Genomic DNA, 21,186 nt, shown 5'->3' with positions numbered 1-21,186 from the left:
ACTGTTTGAATTATGTCTGTGAGTATAAGAGAACTCATATAGCAGGTGTGTGGCAACATGTGTAGAATTGCAGCAGACGTGCTTTAAAACTGCAATATTTTCACTCCTCCCCATCACAAAATGTGTAGAATTGCATAAAATGACATTTAAAAAAGTATAAAATAAATGAAACACCTGTCAAGAGGAAAACTGGTGGATGTGGGCAGATCAGGGAGAAACTGCGGCTCTTATGATGAGGTCAGATATTTCGTAGATGAAGGGGAGAAGACAGGAAGATTTTTAGGCCTTGAGACAGAGACATTGTGTGTGTGTGTGCCATTCAGAGGGTGAATTGGCAAGACAATAGAATTAAGTGCCTTTAAACAGGGTACGGTTGTTGGTGCCAAGGTGAACCAGTTTGAGTGTGTCAAGAACTGCAACGGTGCTGGGATTTTTTTCACACTCAACTGTTTCCCGTGTCTATCCTGAACTGTCCACCACCCAAAGGAAGCATTTGGAGTCAACATGGACCCAGCATCCCAGTGGAACGCTTTCGACACCTTGTAGAGTCCACCCCCCGAAGGTGTGAGGCTGTTCTGACACTTTGTAGAGTCCACGCTCCAAAGGATTGAGGCTGATCTGACACCTTGTAGAGTCCACGCCCCGATGAGGCTGTTCTGACACCTTGTAGAGTCCACGCCCGATGAGGCTGTTCTGACACCTTGTCGAGTCCACGCCCGATGAGGCTGATCTGACACCTTGTAGAGTCCACGCCCGATGAGGCTGTTCTGACACCTTGTCGAGTCCACGCCCGATGAGGCTGATCTGACACCTTGTAGAGTCCACGCCCGATGAGGCTGTTCTGACACCTTGTAGAGTCCACGCCCGATGAGGCTGTTCTGACACCTTGTAGAGTCCACGCCCGATGAGGCTGATCTGACACCTTGTAGAGTCCACGCCCCGATGAGGCTGTTCTGACACCTTGTAGAGTCCACGCCCGATGAATTGAGGCTGTTCTGACACCTTGTAGAGTCCACACCCCGATGAGGCTGATCTGACACCTTGTAGAGTCCACACCCCGATGAGGCTGTTCTGACACCTTGTAGAGTCCACGCCCGATGAATTGAGGCTGTTCTGACACCTTGTAGAGTCCACACCACGATGAACTGAGGCTGTTCTGACACCTTGTAGAGTCCACGCCCGATGAGGCTGTTCTGACACCTTGTAGAGTCCACACCCGATGAGGCTGATTTGACACCTTGTAGAGTCCACACCCCGAAGGCTTGAGGCTGTTCTGACACCTTGTAGAGTCCACACCCCGATGAGGCTGTTCTGACACCTTGTAGAGTCCACACCCCGATGAACTGAGGCTGCTCTGACACCTTGTAGAGTCCACGCCACGATGAATTGAGGCTGTTCTGACACCTTGTAGAATCCACCCCCCGAAGAATTGAGACTGTTCTGAGGGCAAAAGGGGATGCAACTCAATATTAGGAAGGTGTTCCTAATGTTTTGTCCACTCCATGTATTATAATAATACATACAGATTCTCTGTCACATGCTGAACGACTGTTATCTCAGCCAGGTCATTCAAGATGGACGTCGAAATTGGACATGTAGTCATATCATGAAGGTATCGGGAGATCCCTTCAAAACCAACCAATTAAGGGCAACAGTGAGCGCTAATTGTCATCAAGTAGGGTTGAGGCGACTCTGGTTCAGAAGGTAACGTGTCCAAACCCAGTTGTAGAAACTGGTCCCATGACTCTGGTTCAGGGGGTAAGGTGTCCAAACCCAGTTGTAGAAACAGGTCCCATGACTCTGGTTCAGAGGGTAACGTGTCCAAACCCAGTTGTAGAAACAGGTCCCATGACTCTGGTTCAGAGGGTAACGTGTCCAAACCCAGTTGTAGAAACAGGTCCCATGACTCTGGTTCAGAAGGTAACGTGTCCAAATCCAGTTGTAGAAACAGGTCCCATGACTCTGGTTCAGAAGGTAACGTGTCCAAACCCAGTTGGAGAAACAGGTCCCACGACTCTGGTTCAGAAGATAACGTGTCCAAACCCAGTTGTAGAAACAGGTCCCATGACTCTGGTTCAGAGGGTAACGTGTCCAAACCCAGTTGTAGAAACTGGTCCCATGACTCTGGTTCAGAGGGTAACGTGTCCAAACCCAGTTGTAGAAACAGGTCCCATGACTCTGGTTCAGAGGGTAACGTGTCCAAACCCAGTTGTAGAAACTGGTCCCATGACTCTGGTTCAGAGGGTAACGTGTCCAAACCCAGTTGTAGAAACAGGTTTTACAGTTTTAACCCTTAACTTCGAGATCTAACGGTTGGAGAAATGGAACGATGCAGAGCACCAGGAGATCTAACGGTTGGAGAAATGGAATGATGCAGAGCACCAGGAGATCTAACGGTTGGAGAAATGGAACGATGCAGAGCACCAGGAGATCTAACGGTTGGAGAAATGGAACGATGCAGAGCACCAGATCTAATGTTTGGAGAAATGGAACGATGCAGAGCACCAGGAGATCTAACGGTTGGAGAAATGGAACGATGCAGAGCACCAGGAGATCTAACGGTTGGAGAAATGGAACGATGCAGAGCACCAGGAGATCTAACGGTTGGAGAAATGGAACGATGCAGAGCACCAGGAGATCTAACGGTTGGAGAAATGGAACGATGCAGAGCACCAGGAGATCTAACGGTTGGAGAAATGGAACGATGCAGAGCACCAGGAGATCTAACGGTTGGAGAAATGGAACGATGCAGAGCACCAGGAGATCGAACGTCTAATTCTGCAATGAGACAGTGTTGGTTCTCTCTCTTCACAATAACGTTCTCTTTTCATTTATCCTTCTCTTAGAATACGCTCTCTCGCTCTCTCCCTCTCTCTCTGTCTCTCTCTCTCTCTCTCTCTCTCTGTCTCTCTGTCTCTCTCTCTCTCTCTCTCTCCCTCTCTCTCTCTCTCTCTCTCTCTCTCTCTCTCTTTTCCTCCCCTCTTCATTCATGGCAGCAGGCAGCATTCTGTTCATTTCTCCTGCTAACACAGACTGGAATGAGAACAGTTCTGTTCACATGTGTGTGTGTGTGTGTGTGTGTGTGTGTGTGTGTGTGTGTGTGTGTGTGTGTGTGTGTGTGTGTGTGTGTGTGTGTGTGTGTGTGTGTGTGTGTGTGTGTGGATAATATACAATCATCCATATAGAGGAGTTTCTGTCTTGTGATGTATGCGTATGCTTGTTGTATACTCCATCTTTACCCAACTCTCTCTCTCTCGCTCTCTCCTCTCTCTATCTCTCTCTTCTCTCTCTCTCCTCTCTCTCTCCTCTCTCTCTCTGTCTCTGTCTCTCCCTCTCTATTTATTTCTCTCTCTCTCTCGCTCTCTTTCTCTCTCTCTCTCTCTCTCTCTCTCTCTCTCTCTCTCTCTCTCTCTCTCTCTCTCTCTCTCTCTCTCTCTCTCTCTCTCTCTCTCTCTCTCTCTCTCTCTCTGTCTCTCTCTCTCCCTCTCCTCTCTCCCTCTCTCCTCTCTCTATCTCTCTCTTCTCTCGCTCTCTCTCTCTCTCTCTCTCCTCTCTCCCTCTCTCCTCTCTCTATCTCTCTCTTCTCTCTCTCTCCTCTCTCACCTCTCTCTCTCCTCTCTCTCTCTGTCTCTGTCTCTCTCTCTATTTCTCTCTCTCTCTCTCTCTCTCTCTCTCTCCGTCTCTCTCTCTCTTTCTCTCTCGTTCTCCAGGTTATTTGAGACTCTCCAGTCTCTGTTCTGGTCCATCTTTGGCCTGTTAAACCTGTACGTGACTAACGTTAAAGCTCGTCACGAGTTCACTGAGTTTGTGGGGGCCACCATGTTCGGAACCTACAACGTCATCTCTCTGGTGGTTCTGCTCAACATGTTGATCGCCATGATGAACAACTCCTACCAACTCATCGCTGTGAGTACGAGTACAGCTATTTAAATTATCTAAATGATATTCCATTGGTTCTCAAAACCTCTCCCTCCTCCTTCTCTCTCTCTCAGCCAATCATGTATCAATCAATACATAGATGTATTCCAGAGTTAACACACCTGATTGATTTTATTGTACAGTTACATTATCTCCAACTGTTGCAGTGTAAGACCAGTGTAAGACCAGTGTCAGACCAGTGTAAGACCAGTGTCAGACCAGTGTAAGACCAGTGTCAGACCAGTGTCAGACCAGTGTAAGACCAGTGTCAGACCAGTGTCAGACCAGTGTAAGACCAGTGTCAGACCAGTGTCAGACCAGTGTCAGACCAGTGTAAGACCAGTGTCAGACCAGTGTCAGACCAGTGTCAGACCAGTGTCAGACCAGTGTAAGACCAGTGTAAGACCAGTGTCAGACCAGTGTAAGACCAGTGTCAGACCAGTGTCAGACCAGTGTAAGACCAGTGTCAGACCAGTGTCAGACCAGTGTAAGACCAGTGTCAGACCAGTGTCAGACCAGTGTCAGACCAGTGTCAGACCAGTGTAAGACCAGTGTCAGACCAGTGTCAGACCAGTGTAAGACCAGTGTCAGACCAGTGTCAGACCAGTGTCAGACCAGTGTAAGACCAGTGTCAGACCAGTGTCAGACCAGTGTCAGACCAGTGTAAGACCAGTGTCAGACCAGTGTCAGACCAGTGTAAGACCAGTGTCAGACCAGTGTCAGACCAGTGTCAGACCAGTGTAAGACCAGTGTCAGACCAGTGTCAGACCAGTGTCAGACCAGTGTCAGACCAGTGTCAGACCAGTGTCAGACCAGTGTCAGACCAGTGTAAGACCAGTGTCAGACCAGTGTCAGACCAGTGTCAGACCAGTGTCAGACCAGTGTAAGACCAGTGTCAGACCAGTGTCAGACCAGTGTAAGACCAGTGTCAGACCAGTGTCAGACCAGTGTAAGACCAGTGTCAGACCAGTGTCAGACCAGTGTCAGACCAGTGTCAGACCAGTGTCAGACCAGTGTAAGACCAGTGTCAGACCAGTGTCAGACCAGTGTAAGACCAGTGTCAGACCAGTGTAAGACCAGTGTCAGACCAGTGTCAGACCAGTGTCAGACCAGTGTCAGACCAGTGTCAGACCAGTGTCAGACCAGTGTAAGACCAGTGTCAGACCAGTGTAAGACCAGTGTAAGACCAGTGTCAGACCAGTGTCAGACCAGTGTAAGACCAGTGTCAGACCAGTGTCAGACCAGTGTCAGACCAGTGTCAGACCAGTGTAAGACCAGTGTCAGACCAGTGTCAGACCAGTGTCAGACCAGTGTCAGACCAGTGTCAGACCAGTGTCAGACCAGTGTCAGACCAGTGTCAGACCAGTGTAAGACCAGTGTCAGACCAGTGTAAGACCAGTGTCAGACCAGTGTCAGACCAGTGTCAGACCAGTGTCAGACCAGTGTAAGACCAGTGTCAGACCAGTGTCAGACCAGTGTCAGACCAGTGTCAGACCAGTGTCAGACCAGTGTCAGACCAGTGTCAGACCAGTGTCAGACCAGTGTCAGACCAGTGTCAGACCAGTGTAAGACCAGTGTCAGACCAGTGTAAGACCAGTGTCAGACCAGTGTCAGACCAGTGTAAGACCAGTGTCAGACCAGTGTAAGACCAGTGTAAGACCAGTGTCAGACCAGTGTCAGACCAGTGTCAGACCAGTGTAAGACCAGTGTCAGACCAGTGTCAGACCAGTGTCAGACCAGTGTCAGACCAGTGTCAGACCAGTGTCAGACCAGTGTCAGACCAGTGTCAGACCAGTGTCAGACCAAAGTCATCCTTCATTAGGGGATTTCTGTGTGTGATTTTATTTCAATGTTTTCGGGACACACACACACACACACACACACACACACACACACACACACACACACACACACACACACACACACACACACACACACACACACACACACACACACACACACACACACTAACAATCTGTTCCAAAATATATATACCAACAAACTGATTATTTTTTCCCCCCTCCCTCCCCTTTTCTCCCCCTCCCTCCCCCTCTCTCTCCCACTTTCCCCCCTCCCTCCCCCTCTCTCTCTCCCACTTTTCCCCCTCCCTCCCCCTCTCTCTCCCACTTTTCCCCTTCCCTCCCCCTCTCTCTCTCACTTTTCCCCCTCCCTCCCCCTCTCTCTCTCTCTCCCACTTGTCCCCCTCCCTCCCCCTTCTCTCCCCCTCCTCTCACTCTCTCCCACTTTCCCACTCTCCTCTCCCCCTCTCTCCCACTTTTCACCCTCCCCCTCTCTCTCTCTCCCACTTTTCCCCCTCCCTCCCCCTCTCTCTCTCTCCCACTTTTCCCCCTCCCTCCCCTTCTCTCCCCCTCCTCTCACTCTCTCCCACTTTCCCCATCTCCTCTCCCTCTCTCCCACTTTCCCACTCTCCTCGCCCCCTCTCTCCCACTTTCCCACTCTCCTCTCCCCCTCTCTCCCCACTCTCCTCGCCCCCTCTCTCCCACTTTCCCACTCTCCTCTCCCTCTCTCCCTCACTCTCCTCGCCCCCTCTCTCCCACTTCCCCCCTCTCTCTCCTCCAGGACCATGCTGATATAGAGTGGAAGTTTGCCCGGACCAAGTTATGGATGAGTTATTTTGACGAGGGGGGTACTCTGCCCCCTCCCTTCAACATCGTTCCCAGTCCTAAGTCAGTGTGGTTCCTCTGTCTGTGGGTTCACCATCGACTCTGTAGGAGAGGAGCGCCCCCTGCTGACGACACAGACAAACACCACGACCTACGAGAGTTCACGGTAAGAAGTCCACACACTATTTATTCAGTATACACACATGAAACATATGGAGACAATAATATTATGTTTATATACAGTATATACCCCTCCCTCTCTGTCATATGTCCCTCTCTCTCTCTCTCTGTCTCTGTCTCTCTCTGTCTCTGTCTCTCTCTCTCTCTCTCTCTCTCTCTCTCTCTCTCTCTCTCTGTCTGCTATTTTTCTCTCTCTCTCTCTCTCTCTCTCTGTCTGCTATTTTCTCTCTCTCTCTCTCTCTGTCTCTGTCTCTGTCTCTGTCTCTCTCTCTCTCTCTGTCTCTGTCTCTCTGTCTCTCTGTCTCTCTGTCTCTCTGTCTCTCTGTCTCCCTGTCTCTGTCTCTGTCTCTGTCTCTGTCTCTGTCTCTGTCTCTGTCTCTGTCTCTCTCTCTCTCTCTCTCTCTCTCTCTCTCTCTCTCTCTCTCTCTCTCTCTCTCTCTCTCTCTCTCTCTCTCTCTCTCTCTCTCTCTCTCTCTCTCTCTGTCCTCTCTCGCTTTCTTTCACACACACTCTTCTCTGATGGTAACCTGCCTGGCCTGATTTCCTTTGCATCCCAAATGGCCCTCTATTCCCTACATTGGGCACTACTTTTAACCAGGGTCCATAGGTTGTACCAATAACGTAGTGCACTACTTTTAAACTACTTTTAATGTAGGGAATAGAGGGCCGTTGGGGACACACACTAATGTGGGCTGGATTATGTAACACTGAGAATCCATCTGATACTGCATACGAGTGGGCAGTGTGTGTGTGTGTGTGTGTGTGTGTGTGTGTGTGTGTGTGTGTGTGTGTGTGTGTGTGTGTGTGTGTGTGTGTGTGTGTGTGTGTGTGTGTGTGTGTGTGTGTGTGTGTGTGTGTGTGTGTGTGTGTCTGTGTGTGTGTGTGTCTACGTGTGTGTCTACGTGTGTGTCTACGTGTGTGTGTGTGTGTGTGTGTGTGTGTGTGTGTGTGTGTGTGTGTGTGTGTGTGTGTGTGTGTGTGTGTGTGTGTGTGTGTGTGTGTGTGTGTGTGTGTGTGTGTGTGTGTGTGTGTGTGTGTGTGTGTGTGTGTGTGTGTGTGTGAGGTACATAATGTGCTTTAACTTTATATTAATTTCCTTCCAGGAGCGTCATGCAGACAGCCTGATACAGAATCAACATTATCAGGTACTATCTATATATATATATCTATAATGTCTCTCTATATATCTATATCTATATATATATATATCTATAATGTCTCTCTATATATCTATCTATAATGTCTCTCTATCTATCTATATCTATATATATATATCTATAATGTCTCTCTATATATCTACCTCTATCTATCTATATATATATCTATCTTTAATGCCTCTCTATATATCTATCTATATATATATCTATAATGTCTCTCTATATATCTATATCTATATATCTATCTATAATGTCTCTCTATATATCTACCTCTATCTATCTATATATATATCTATCTTTAATGCCTCTCTATATATCTATCTATATATATATCTATAATGTCTCTCTATATATCTATCTATAATGTCTCTCTATATATCTACCTCTATCTATATATATATATATCTTTAATGCCTCTCTATATATCTATCTATATATATATCTATAATGTCTCTCTATATATCTATATCTATATATATATATCTATAATGTCTCTCTATATATCTATCTATAATGTCTCTCTATATATCTACCTCTATCTATCTATATATATATCTATCTTTAATGCCTCTCTATATATCTATCTATATATATATCTATAATGCCTCTCTATATATCTACCTATATCTACCTGTATCTATCTATATATCTATCTATAATGTCTCTCTATATATCTATATATCTATCTATATATATATATATCTATAATGTCTCTCTATATATCTATATATCTATTTATATATCTATCTATAATGTCTCTTTATATATCTATCTATAATATCTATCTATCTATCTATCTATCTATCTATCTATCTATCTATCTATCTATAATGCCTCTCTATATATCCATATAACTACCTCTATCTATCTATATCTATCTTTATATGTCTCTCTATATCTGTCTCTATATATATCTCTATATTCAATTCAATTCAAGGGGCTTTATATATATATATATCAATCTATATATCTATATCTCTCTTCATCTCTATATCTCTCTCTATATATCTATCTCTATATCTATATTTATCTCTATATCTCGCTCTATATATCTATCTCTATATCTACATTTATCTCTATATCTCTCTATATATATCTATCTCTATATCTACATTTATCTCTATATCTATCTCTATATCTACATTTATCTCTATATCTCTCTCTATATATCTATCTCTATATCTACATTTATCTCTACATCTTTCTCTATATATCTATCTCTATATCTACATTTATCTCTATATCTCTCTCTATATATCTATCTCTATATCTACATTTATCTCTATATCTCTCTCTATATATCTATCTCTATATCTACATTTATCTCTATATCTCGCTCTATATATCTCTGCATCTCTATCTATCTCTCTCTATATATATGTACAGTTTAAGTCGGAAGTTTACAAACACTTAGGTTGGAGTCATTAAAACTCATTTTTCAACCACTCCACACATTTCTTGTTAACAAACTATAGTTTTGGCAAGTCGGTTAGGACATCTACTTTGTGCATGACACAAGTCATTTTTCAACCAATTCTTTCCAGACAGATTATTTCACTTATAACTCACTGTATCACAATTCCAGTGGGTCAGACGTTTACATACACTAAGTTGACTGTGCCTTTAAACACATATCTATATCTCTATATATCTATTTTTATCTCTATATCTATCTTTTTATCTATCTCTATATATATCTATATCTTTATCTATCTCTATATATGTCTCTATCTATCTCTATATATATCTCTATCTATCTCTTTATCTATCTCTATATATATCTCTATCTATCTCTATATATATCTCTATATCTTTATCTATCTCTATATATGTCTCTATCTATCTCTATATATATCTCTATCTATCTCTTTATCTATCTCTATATATATCTCTATCTATCTCTATATATATCTCTATATCTTTATCTATCTCTAATGTCTCTTTTTCTATCCCTGTCTCTCTCTATATCTATCTCTATCTATGTATCTATCTCTGTCTTTCTCTCTCCCTCTCTGTCTCTCTCTCTGTCTTTCTCTCTCTGTCTCTCTCTCTCTCTCTCTCTCTCTGTCTCTCTGTCTCTCTCTCTCTCTCTGTCTCTCTGTGTCTCCCTCTCTCTCTCTCTCTCTCTCTCTGTCTCTCTGTCCCCCTCTGTCTCTCTCTCTCTCTCTCTCTCTCTCTCTCTCTCTCTCTGTCTCTATCTTCCTTCTCTCTCTCTCTCTCTCTCTCTCTCTCTCTGTCTCTCTATCTTCCTCTCTCTCTCTCTCTCTCTCTCTCTCTCTCTCTCTCTCTCTCTCTCGCTCTCTCTGTCTCTCTATCTTCCTCTCTCTCGCTCTCTCTGTCTCTCTCTCTCTCTCGCTCTCTCTGTCTCTCTATCTTCCTCTCTCCCGCTCTCTTTCACACACTCATACTCTCTGCCAGCAAACACACACAGACAAACACAGTGTTTTCTACCAACTCTTTGGCTGAGTAACTGACTAACTGATTCACTGACTGACTGATTAACTGACTGACTGACTGATTAACTGACTGACTGACTGATTAACTGACTGATTGACTGACTGAATTGACTGACTGATTGACTGATTCACTGACTGACTGATTAACTGACTGACTGATGAACTGACTGACTGACTGAATAACTGACTGATTAACTGACTGACTGATTGATGAACTGACTGACTGATTAACTAACTGATTAACTGACTGACTGATTAACTGATTAACTGATTAACTGACTGACTGATTAACTGATTAACTGATTAACTGACTGACTGATTAACTGACTGACTGATTAACTGATTCACTGACTGACTGATTAACTGACTGACTGATTAACTGATTCACTGACTGACTGATTAACTGATTAACTGACTGACTGATTAACTGACTGACTGATTGACTGATTCACTGACTGACTGATTAACTGACTGACTGATTGATGAACTGTCAAACCGATTAACTGACTGACTGATTGATGAACTGACTGACTAATTAACTGACTGGTTAACTGACTGACTGACTGATGAACTGACTGACTGACTGACTGATTAACTGACCGATTAACTGACTGACTGATTGATGAACTGACTGACTAATTAACTGACTGATTAACTGACTGACTGACTGATTAACTGACTGACTGACTGACTGATTAACTGACTGACTGACTGACTGATTAACTGACTGACTGATTAACTGGCTGACTGATTAACTGACTGACTGACTGATTAACTGACTGACTGATTAACTGACTGACTGATTAACTAACTGACTGACTGACTGATTAACTGACTGACTGAATAACTGACTGATTAACTGACTGACTGACTGATTAACTGACTGACTAATTAACTGACTGATTAACTGACTGACTGAATAACTGACCGATTAACTGACTGACTGATTGATGAACTGACTGACTAATTAACTGACTGATTAACTGACTGACTGGTTAACTGACTGATTAACTGACTGACTGGTTAACTGACTGATTAACTGACTGATTAACTGACTGACTGGTTAACTGACTGATTAACTGACTGACTGACTGACTGATTAACTGACTGACTGATTAACTGACTGACTGACTGATTAACTGACTGACTGATTAACTGACTGACTGATTAACTGACTGACTGACTGATTAACTGACTGACTGATTAACTGACTGACTGACTGATTAACTGACTGACTGATTAACTGACTGACTGACTGACTGACTGACTGATTAACTGACTGACTGATTAACTGACTGACTGATTAACTGACTGACTGATTAACTGACTGACTGATTAACTGACTGACTGGTTAACTGACTGACTGATGAACTGACTGACTGAGTAACTGACTGACTGACTGATTAACTGACTGATTAACTGACTGACTGATTAACTGACTGACTGACTGATTAACTGACTGACTGATTAACTGACTGACTGATTACCTGACTGACTGATTAACTGACTGACTGACTGACTGATTCACTGACTGACTGATTACCTGACTGACTGACTGATTACCTGACTGACTGATTGATTAACTGACTGACTGACTGACTGATTGATTAACTGACTGACTGATTGATGAACTGACTGACTGATAACCTGACTGACTGACTGACTGATTACCTGACTGATTACCTGACTGACTGACTGATTACCTAACTGACTGACTGATTAACTGGCTGACTGATTGATGAACTGACTGAGTAACTGACTGACTGACTGACCAAGTAGATGTTGCACTCTTTCCCCACACATCCAAAAGCTTATTGACCTGTGGAGAATGGTTCATCTCTGAGAATCTATGGTGTACCAACAAGTGTAGTCCAGACGTATCCAATCAGTAGTTTTGTTGGCGGGTAATATCAGAAGACGTTTCCGTCTGTATGGATCAATAAAGTATTTGTCTGAAAAAGTGGCAGTCGGGGGTCTCCCTGGAAACTGTCATGTGGTTAACAGGAAGTGATGTCATTGTTAACAGGAAGTGATCCGTAGCCTGGTGAAGAGGTACGTGGCGGCCATGATACGCAGCGCCAAGACGGACGAGGGATTGACCGAGGAGAACTTTAAGGTGTGTTTTCTATCCATTCTCCAAACGTCCAGTGTCTTTCCTACAGATTCTAACGTTCCTCCTGCATGGCTTCTTCCCCCTTTTCTCACCTCTCCCTAACCTGTCCCTCTCCTCTCCTCTCCTCTCATCTCTCCCTAACCTGTCCCTCTCCTCTCCTCTCATCTCTCCCTAACCTGTCACTCTCCTCTCCTCTCATCTCTCCTTTAACCTGTTCTTCTCTCCTCTCCTCTCATCTCTCCCTAACCTGTCCTTTCTCCTCTCCTCTCATCTCTCCATTAACCTGTCCCTCTCCTCTCCTTTCTCCCTAACCTGTCCCTCTCCTCTCCTCTCATCTCTCCTTTAACCTGTCCCTCTCCTCTCATCTCTCCCTAACCTGTCCCTCTCCTCTCCTCTCTTCCTAACCTGTCCCTCTCCTCTCCTCTCATCTCTCCATCACCTGTCCTCTCTCTCATCTCTCCTAACCTGTCCCTCTCCTCTCTCTATCCCTAACCTGTCCCTCTCTTCTCTCCTCTATCCCTAACCTGTCCCTCTCCTCTCATCTCTCCTTAACCTGTCCCTTCCTCTCCTCGATCCCTAACCTGTCCCTCTCCTCTCCTCTCTCCGTAACCTGTCCCTCAACATCTCTCCTCTCATATCTCCCTAACCTGTCCCTCTCCTCTCCTCTCTCCCTAACCTGTCCCTCTCCTCTCCTCTCATCTCTCCTAACCTGTCCCTCTCCTCTCCTCTCATCTCTCCATAACCTGTCCCTCTCCCTCTCATCTCTCCCTAACCTGTCCCTCTCCTCTCCTCTATCCCTAACCTGTCCCTCTCCTCTCCTCTTTATCTCTCCCTAACCTGTCCCTCTCCTCTCACCTCTCCTAACCTGTCCCTCTCCTCTCTTCTCATCTCTCCCTAACCTGTCCCTCTCCTCTCACCTCTCCCTAACCTGTCCCTCTCCTTATCTCCTCTCATCTCTCCCTAACCTGTCCCTCTCCATCTCTCCTCTCCTCTCTCCCTAACCTGTCCCTCTCCATCTCTCCTCTCCTCTCTCCTTAACCTGTCACTCTCCATCTCTCCTCTCCTCTCTCCATAACCTGTCCCTCAACATCTCTCCTCTCATATCTCCCTTTAACCTGTCCCTCTCCTCTCATCTCTCCTGAACCTGTCCCTCTCTCTCCTCTCATCTCTCCTTAACCTGTCCCTCTCCTCTCCTCTCATCTCTCCCTAACCTGTCCCTCTCCTCTCACCTCTCCCTAACCTGTCCCTCTCCTCGCCTCTCATCTCTCCCTAACCTGTCCCTCTCCTCTCATCTCTCCCTATCCTGTCCCTCTCCTCTCATCTCTCCCTAACCTGTCACTCTCCTTCTCTCCTCTCATCTCTCCTAACCTGTCCCTCTCCTCTCATCTCTCGCTAACCTGTCCCTCTCCTCTCCTCTCTCCTTAACCTGTCCCTCTCCTCTCCTCTTATCTCTCCTAACCTGTCCCTCTCCTCTCCTCTCATCTCTCCCTAACCTGTCCCTCTCCTCTCATCTCTCCCTAACCTGTCCCTCTCCATCTCTCTCTTCCTCTCTCCCTAACCTGTCCCTCTCCATCTCTCCTCTCCTCTCTCCCTAACCTGTTACTCTCCATCTTCCTCTCTCTCTCTCCGTAACCTGTCCCTCAACATCTCTCCTCTCATATCTCCCTAACCTGTCCCTCTCTCTCTCATCTCTCCTAACCTGTCCCCTCTCCTCGCCTCTCATCTCTCCCTAACCTGTCCCTCTCCTCTCATCTCTCCCTATCCTGTCCCTCTCCTCTCATCTCTCCTAACCTGTCACTCTCCTTCTCTCCTCTCATCTCTCCCTAACCTGCCCCTCTCCTCTCATCTCTCCCTAACCTGTCCCTCTCCTCTCCTCTCTCCTTAACCTGTCCCTCTCCTCTCCTCTCATCTCTCCCTAACCTGTCCCTCTCCTCTCATCTCTCCTAACCTGTCCCTCTCCTCTCATCTCTCCATAACCTGTCCCTCTCCTCTCCTCGATCCCTAACCTGTCCCTCTCCTTTCTCTCTCCCTAACCTGTCCCTCTCCTCTCTTCTCATCTCTCCCTAACCTGTCCCTCTCCTCTCCTCTCTCCTTAACCTGTCCCTCTCCTCTCCTCTCTACATAACCTGTCCCTCTCCTCTCATCTCTCCTAACCTGTCCCCCTCCTCTCCTCTCATCTCTCCCTAACCTGTCCTTCTCCTCTCCTCTCATCTCTCCCTAACCTGTCCCTCTCTCTCTCATCTCTCATAACCTGTCCCTCTCCTCTCCTCTCTCCCTAACCTGTCCCTCTCCTCTCATCTCTCCCTAACCTGTCCCTCTCCTCTCCTCTATCCTAACCTGTCCCTCTCCTCTCCTCTCATCTCTCCCTAACCTGTCCCTCTCCATCTCTCCTCTCCTCTCTCCTAACCTGTCCCTCTCCATCTCTCCTCTCCTCTCTACATAACCTGTCCCTCTCCTCTCATCTCTCCCTAACCTGTCCCCCTCCTCTCCTCTCATCTCTCCCTAACCTGTCCTTCTCCTCTCCTCTCATCTCTCCTAACCTGTCCCTCTCCTCTCATCTCTCCATAACCTGTCCCTCTCCTCTCCTCTCTCCTAACCTGTCCCTCTCCTCTCATCTCTCCCTAACCTGTCCCTCTCCTCTCCTCTATCCCTAACCTGTCCTCTCCTCTCCTCTCATCTCTCCCTAACCTGTCCCTCTCCATCTCTCCTCTCCTCTCTCCCTAACCTGTCCCTCTCCATCTCTCCTCCCATCTCTCCTAACCTGTCCCTCTCCTCTCCTCTCTCCCTAACCTGTCCCTCTCCTCTCTTCTCATCTCTCCCTAACCTGTCCCTCTCCTCTCATCTCTCCCTAACCTGTCCTCTCCATCTCTCCTCTCATATCTCCCTAACCTGTCCCTCGCCTCTCATCTCTCCCCTAACCTGTCCCTCTCCTCTCCTCTCATCTCTCCCTAACCTGTCCCTCTCCTCTCATCTCTCCTAACCTGTCCCTCTCCTCTCCTCTCATCTCTCCCTAACCTGTCCCTCTCCTCTCATCTCTCCCTAACCTGTCCCTCTCCTCTCCTCTCATCTCTCCTAACCTGTTCCTCTCCTCTCCTCTCATCTCTCCCTAACGTGTCCCTCTCCTCTCCTCTATCCCTAACCTGTCCCTCTCCTTCTATCCTCCCATCTCTCCTAACCTGTCCCTCTCCTCTCCTCGATCCCTAACCTGTCCCTCTCCTTCTCTCCTCTCCTCGATCCTAACCTGTCCCTCTCCTTCTCTCCTCTCCTCTCTCCCTAACCTGTCCCTCTCCTTCTCTCCTCTCCTCTCTCCCTAACCTGTCCCTCTCCTCTCTTCTCATCTCTCCCTAACCTGTCCCTCTCCTCTCCTCTATCCCTAACCTGTCCCTCTCCTCTCCTCTCATCTCTCCCTAACCTGTCCCTCTCCTCTCTTCTCATCTCTCCCTAACCTGTCCCTCTCCTCTCATCTCTCCCTAACCTGTCCCTCTCCATCTCTCCTCTCATATCTCCCTAACCTGTCCCTCTCCTCTCATCTCTCCTAACCTGTCCCTCTCCTCTCCTCTCATCTCTCCTAACCTGTTCTCTCTCATCTCTCCCTAACCTGTCCCTCTCCTCTCCTCTCATCTCTTCTAACCTGTCCCTCTCCTCTCTCTCTCCCTAACCTGTCCCTCTCCTTCTCTCCTCTCATCTCTCCCTAACCTGTCCCTCTCCTCTCCTCTCATCTCTCCCTAACCTGTCCCTCTCCTCTCATCTCTCCCTAACCTGTCCCTCTCCTCTCCTCTCATCTCTCCCTAACCTGTCCCTCTCCTCTCCTCTCATCTCTCCCTAACCTGTCCCTCTCTCTCCTCTCATCTCTCCCTAACCTGTCCCTCTCCTCTCATCTCTCCCTAACCTGTCCCTCTCTCTCCTCTCATCTCTCCCTAACCTGTCCCTCTCCTCTCCTCTCATCTCTCCCTAACCTGTCCCTCTCCTCTCCTCTCTCCCTAACCTGTCCCTCTCCTCTCCTCTCATCTCTCCCTAACCTGTCCCTCTCCATCTCTCCTCTCATCTCTCCCTAACCTGTCCTTCTCCTCTCCTCTCATCTCTCCCTAACCTGTCCCTCTCCTCTCCTCTCATCTCTCCCTAACCTGTCCCTCTCCTCTCCTCTCTCCCTAACCTGTCCCTCTCCTCTCATCTCTCCCTAACCTGTCCCTCTCCTCTCCTCTCTCCTAACCTGTCCCTCTCCTCTCATCTCTCCCTAACCTGTCCCTCTCCTCTCCTCTCATCTCTCCCTAACCTGTCCCTCTCCTCTCATCTCTCCCTAACCTGTCCCTCTCCTCTCCTCTCATCTCTCCCTAACCTGTCCCTCTCCTCTCCTCTCATCTCTCCCTAACCTGTCCCTCTCCTCTCATCTCTCCCTAACCTGTCCCTCTCCTCTCCTCTCATCTCTCCCTAACCTGTCCCTCTCCTCTCCTCTCTCCCTAACCTGTCCCTCTCCTCTCATCTCTACCTAACCTGTCCCTCTCCTCTCCTCTCCTCTCCTCGATCCCTAACCTGTCCCTCTCCTTCTCTCCTCTCCTCTCTCCCTAACCTGTCCCTCTCCTTTTCTCCTCTCCTCTCTCCCTAACCTGTCTCTCCATCTCTCCTCTCCTCTCTCTCTAACCTGTCTCTCCATCTCTCCCTAACATGTCCCTCTCTTCTTCTCTCTTATCCACAAACATCAGATAACTCTCTCTCTCTTCTCTCTCCCTCCTCTCCTCCTCCCTCCTCCCTCCTCTCCTCCTCCACTGCAGGAGTTAAAGCAGGACATCTCCAGTTTTCGTTATGAGGTGTTAGATCTCCTTGGTAACCGCCGCCCCCCCAGATGCCTCTCTTCCAGCAGTGAAACCACACTTAGAAATGAGGGAGGAACCAGCGACGAAGGAGGGCCTGACCCTGACCTTGACCCCTCCCTAGCGTCGCAGGAGGGGAGTGGAGCCAAGAGGTCAAAGGGCGTGACATTTCTGACCCCGACAGGAAGCATGGAGAAGAAGAAGAAGCCTAAATATGGCGTCTCCGCTCTGGTCCGAAGTATTTCAGGAATGGAAGTGGTATCCATGACGAGGGAGGAAGAGGAGCAGGAAGGATGGGGGGAGGAGGAAGAGAAGGAGGGATGGGAGGAAGAAGAAGATGAGGAAGAGGGTAAACCAAAGAGCAACGGGGTGAGGAGAGAAGCCATTCCGTCCTCTTCTTTCATCTTCCCTTCATTCCCTTCTTCCTCCACCTCCGTCTCCTTATCCTTCGCTCGCACTCGAAGTCGTCTCCAGCAGTTGTCGTCGGCGACGTCCAATAAGACAACAGACTCCTTTAAGCGCCTCGGCTTACTGTTTTCACGCAAAGCCCCGCCCCTTCCCCTCTCCCTCGGCCAATCTCCTCCTTCCTACACCATCTCTGACGGCTTGCTCCGCCCCCTGAGAGGTCGCGGGTCATATGACCTTGGTTCGGTGGGTCATGTGACCCACAACGAGATGCACCTGAACCAGGTCGGACACACTAACCAGGTCGGAGCCCCTCCTGCTTCCTCTGGACGAGCCAATGGGAGGGACTCTCTGCTAACCTTGCCCCTCCCACCTCCCTGTCCCTGCCAATCCCTACACTGTGCTTCCAATATGGCCGACTCGAGCTCCCACCTCCTGGACTCCAGCGAGAGCATCTTCGAGGGAGGAGGAGGAGGAGGAGGAGGAGGGGGCCGGGTTTTGGGAGAGGGGTGGGTGGGGCCTTGTGATGTCATAGAGGACTCTGGCGGCATCGAAGACTCTGTCACTACACAACTGTAGAAGGTTGTAGATAGTTATTTTCCATTGGTTTACCTAACAGCCGGTACCTTCCTAACAAACGCAAAGCCATGAGTGGACATGAGTGATGTCATGAGTGATGTCATGAGTGATGTCGCATGTTTGATGTCATAGACCTAAAACCACCTCCATCTTACCGAGGATGTCACTTGTGATGTTATACATGCACAGACTGTTGCTCTCCCCCCGCTGTGTGTGTGTGTGTGTGTGGGGGGGGGGGGGGCAAGAGGAACTCAGTCGCGATTCAGCTACGCCGTAAAGACAGTTTCCATGGCTACCGAGAGCGCTCGTCCCTTCTGCAAGTCTCCCGGCGCCATTGTGTCTACAACAAGTCTCAATGCTGTATGGATATTGTATTGAGCTGTTGGACGTATGGACGTTGCTGGCGTTTTGAGGATATACTCTGAGACTCTGTGGTGTAACGAGACTTAATGGGATTCTACGGGACTGTGGCCCAAGGAACTTCCTCAAAATGAACTCTTACTAGTAATAATGAACTCTTTTACTACCGCTACAAATCTTTTCTTTAATTTGCAAAAAGAAACTGCTCTTTCTGTTTAAAGACAAGTGAAGGAGAGACGGAAGGAGAGAGAAAAAGGAGGAGAGATCCATTTAGAAAAGAGAATGAATGAAAAAGAGAGACTGGGGGGGGGGGGAACATGTCACAATAACTTGAAGTGTGAAACAGAAATATATATATTAATTATATATTTATTATTATATATTTTAACCGTCCAATTCTAGAAATCAACTGTCAAGCATCAATAACACAGTGAATGGCCAGAGCATGTTACACACACACACACACACACACACACACACACACACACACACACACACACACACACACACACACACACACACATACACACACACATTCACACACACACACACACATCACACACACACACACACACACACACACACACACACACACACACACACACACACACACACACACACACACACACACACACACACACACACACACACACACACACACACACACACACACACACACACACACACACTCCCCTACCTGTTTCTCTCCAATAGGTTGTCTTTGTGCTGTTGTCTCTACCCTCAAACACAATGGTTTTATGGTTTTATGGCAGTCATCAATCAACGTGATCAGTCAATAAGTGTCATGCATCATAAGATCAGACATTGAGGAATATTGATCAACAGTGATTGATCGGATTCTTTTGTTTCTCATTTAAAACCTCATAGCACCTGACGCCCATAATCATCCCCATATAGCTGGTCTCTAGGAGAGAGAGAGAGAGAGAGAGAGAGAGAGAGAGAGAGAGAGAGAGAGAGAGAGAGAGAGAGAGAGAGAGAGAGAGAGAGAGACAGAGAGACAGAGAGAGAGAGAGAGAGACAGAGAGACAGAGAGACGAGAGAGAGGGAGAGAGAGAGAGAGAGAGAGACAGAGAGGAGAGAGAGAGAGAGAGAGAGAGAGGGAGAGAGAGAGAGAGAGAGAGAGAGAGAGAGAGAGAGAGAGAGAGAGAGAGAGAGAGAGAGAGAGAGAGAGAGAAGAGAGAGAGAGAAAGAGAGAGAGAGAGAGAGAGAGAGGGGGACTTACAATTTATCCTACAATTTCTACCGATCTGCGTACCAGCTATCATTTTCATATGCACAATGTAACTAAACGTTAATTTGAATCATAATATGGTTTCGCTGTCAGGCGCTCTGTTTGGAATAGTCTTTTTCCAAGTGAATTGCATTTTGGGAAATGTTGTTTTCTTACAGGAGTTGCTTGTTCTGTTGAGATGGATTAGTGGTCTTTCTGTGGTTCCGAGCTCCGTGGTTGGACGTCCCAATGCATGTGGCCCCAGTTAATTTCTCTAATGGCCTGTACATTAAAGTAATCAGAGTCACGTTGTCCAGGGGACACATTTTCCTAATGGACATCCTGACACACAGACACACACACACTCACACACTCACACACACACACACACACACACACACTCACACTCACACACACACTCACACTCACACTCACACACACACACACACACACACACACATACACACTCACACTCACACACACACTCACACTCACACTCACACACACACACTCACACACACACACTCACACACACACACACACTCACACTCACACTCACACACACACACATTCACACACACACACACACACACACACACACACACACACACACACACACACACAGTTTTGTACAGCGAACCTTGTGGGGACACATTTTCCTAATGGAGATCCTGACACACACTCACACTCACACACACACACACTCACACACACACTCACACACACACTCACTCACACTCACACTCACACACACACACACACACACACACACACACACACACACACACACACACACACACACACACACACACACACACACACACACACACAGTTTTGTACAGCTAACCTTGTGGGGACACACAATTCAGTCCAATTAAAAATCCTATTTTTCCTAACCCCTGATACTAAACGGAACCCTAACCCCTAACGCGTACTCTCACTCTAACCTTACTCCAAAACCTAAACCTGAAACTAACCCAAGCTCCTATTTCCTAACCCTAAAACTAACCCTAGCTCCTAACCCTTAAACTAACCCTAGCTCCTAACCCTTAAACTAACCCTTGCTCCTTGCTCCTAACCCTAAAACTAACCCTAGCTCCTAACCCTTAAACTAACCCTAGCTCCTAACCCTAAACCTAACCCTAGCTCCTAACCCTTAAACTAACCCTAGCTCCTAACCCTAAAACTAACCCTAGCTCCTAACCCTAAAACTAACCCTATCTCCTAACCCTTAAACTAACCCTAGCTCCTAACCCTTAAACTAACCCTAGCTCCTAACCCTAAAACTAACCCTAGCTCCTATCTCCTAACCCTTAAACTAACCCTAGCTCCTAACCCTAAAACTAACCCTAGCT

The 21,186-nt window shown here is 47.1% G+C and overlaps 1 protein-coding gene across 1 annotated transcript in view; it reads left to right on the top strand.

Annotated features, from left to right (window-relative positions):
• Nucleotides 1-18,240, top strand: part of LOC127915540 (short transient receptor potential channel 5-like) — a 138,578-nt gene extending 120,338 nt beyond the window's left edge. The window contains exons 13-17 of the mRNA XM_052495715.1: nt 3,711-3,906; nt 6,499-6,708; nt 7,826-7,867; nt 12,362-12,451; nt 17,218-18,240. Of these exons, the coding sequence (XP_052351675.1) occupies nt 3,711-3,906; nt 6,499-6,708; nt 7,826-7,867; nt 12,362-12,451; nt 17,218-18,240 (1,561 nt within the window). The remainder of the gene's footprint in view (nt 1-3,710; nt 3,907-6,498; nt 6,709-7,825; nt 7,868-12,361; nt 12,452-17,217) is intronic.
• The last annotated feature ends 2,946 nt before the right edge of the window (nt 18,241-21,186 follow it).

This window comes from Oncorhynchus keta, chromosome 35, assembly GCF_023373465.1.
Source record: "Oncorhynchus keta strain PuntledgeMale-10-30-2019 chromosome 35, Oket_V2, whole genome shotgun sequence".
NCBI lineage: Eukaryota > Metazoa > Chordata > Actinopteri > Salmoniformes > Salmonidae > Oncorhynchus > Oncorhynchus keta.
Note: the sequence above shows the minus strand (reverse complement) of the source record. Positions and strands in the feature narration are given on the sequence as shown.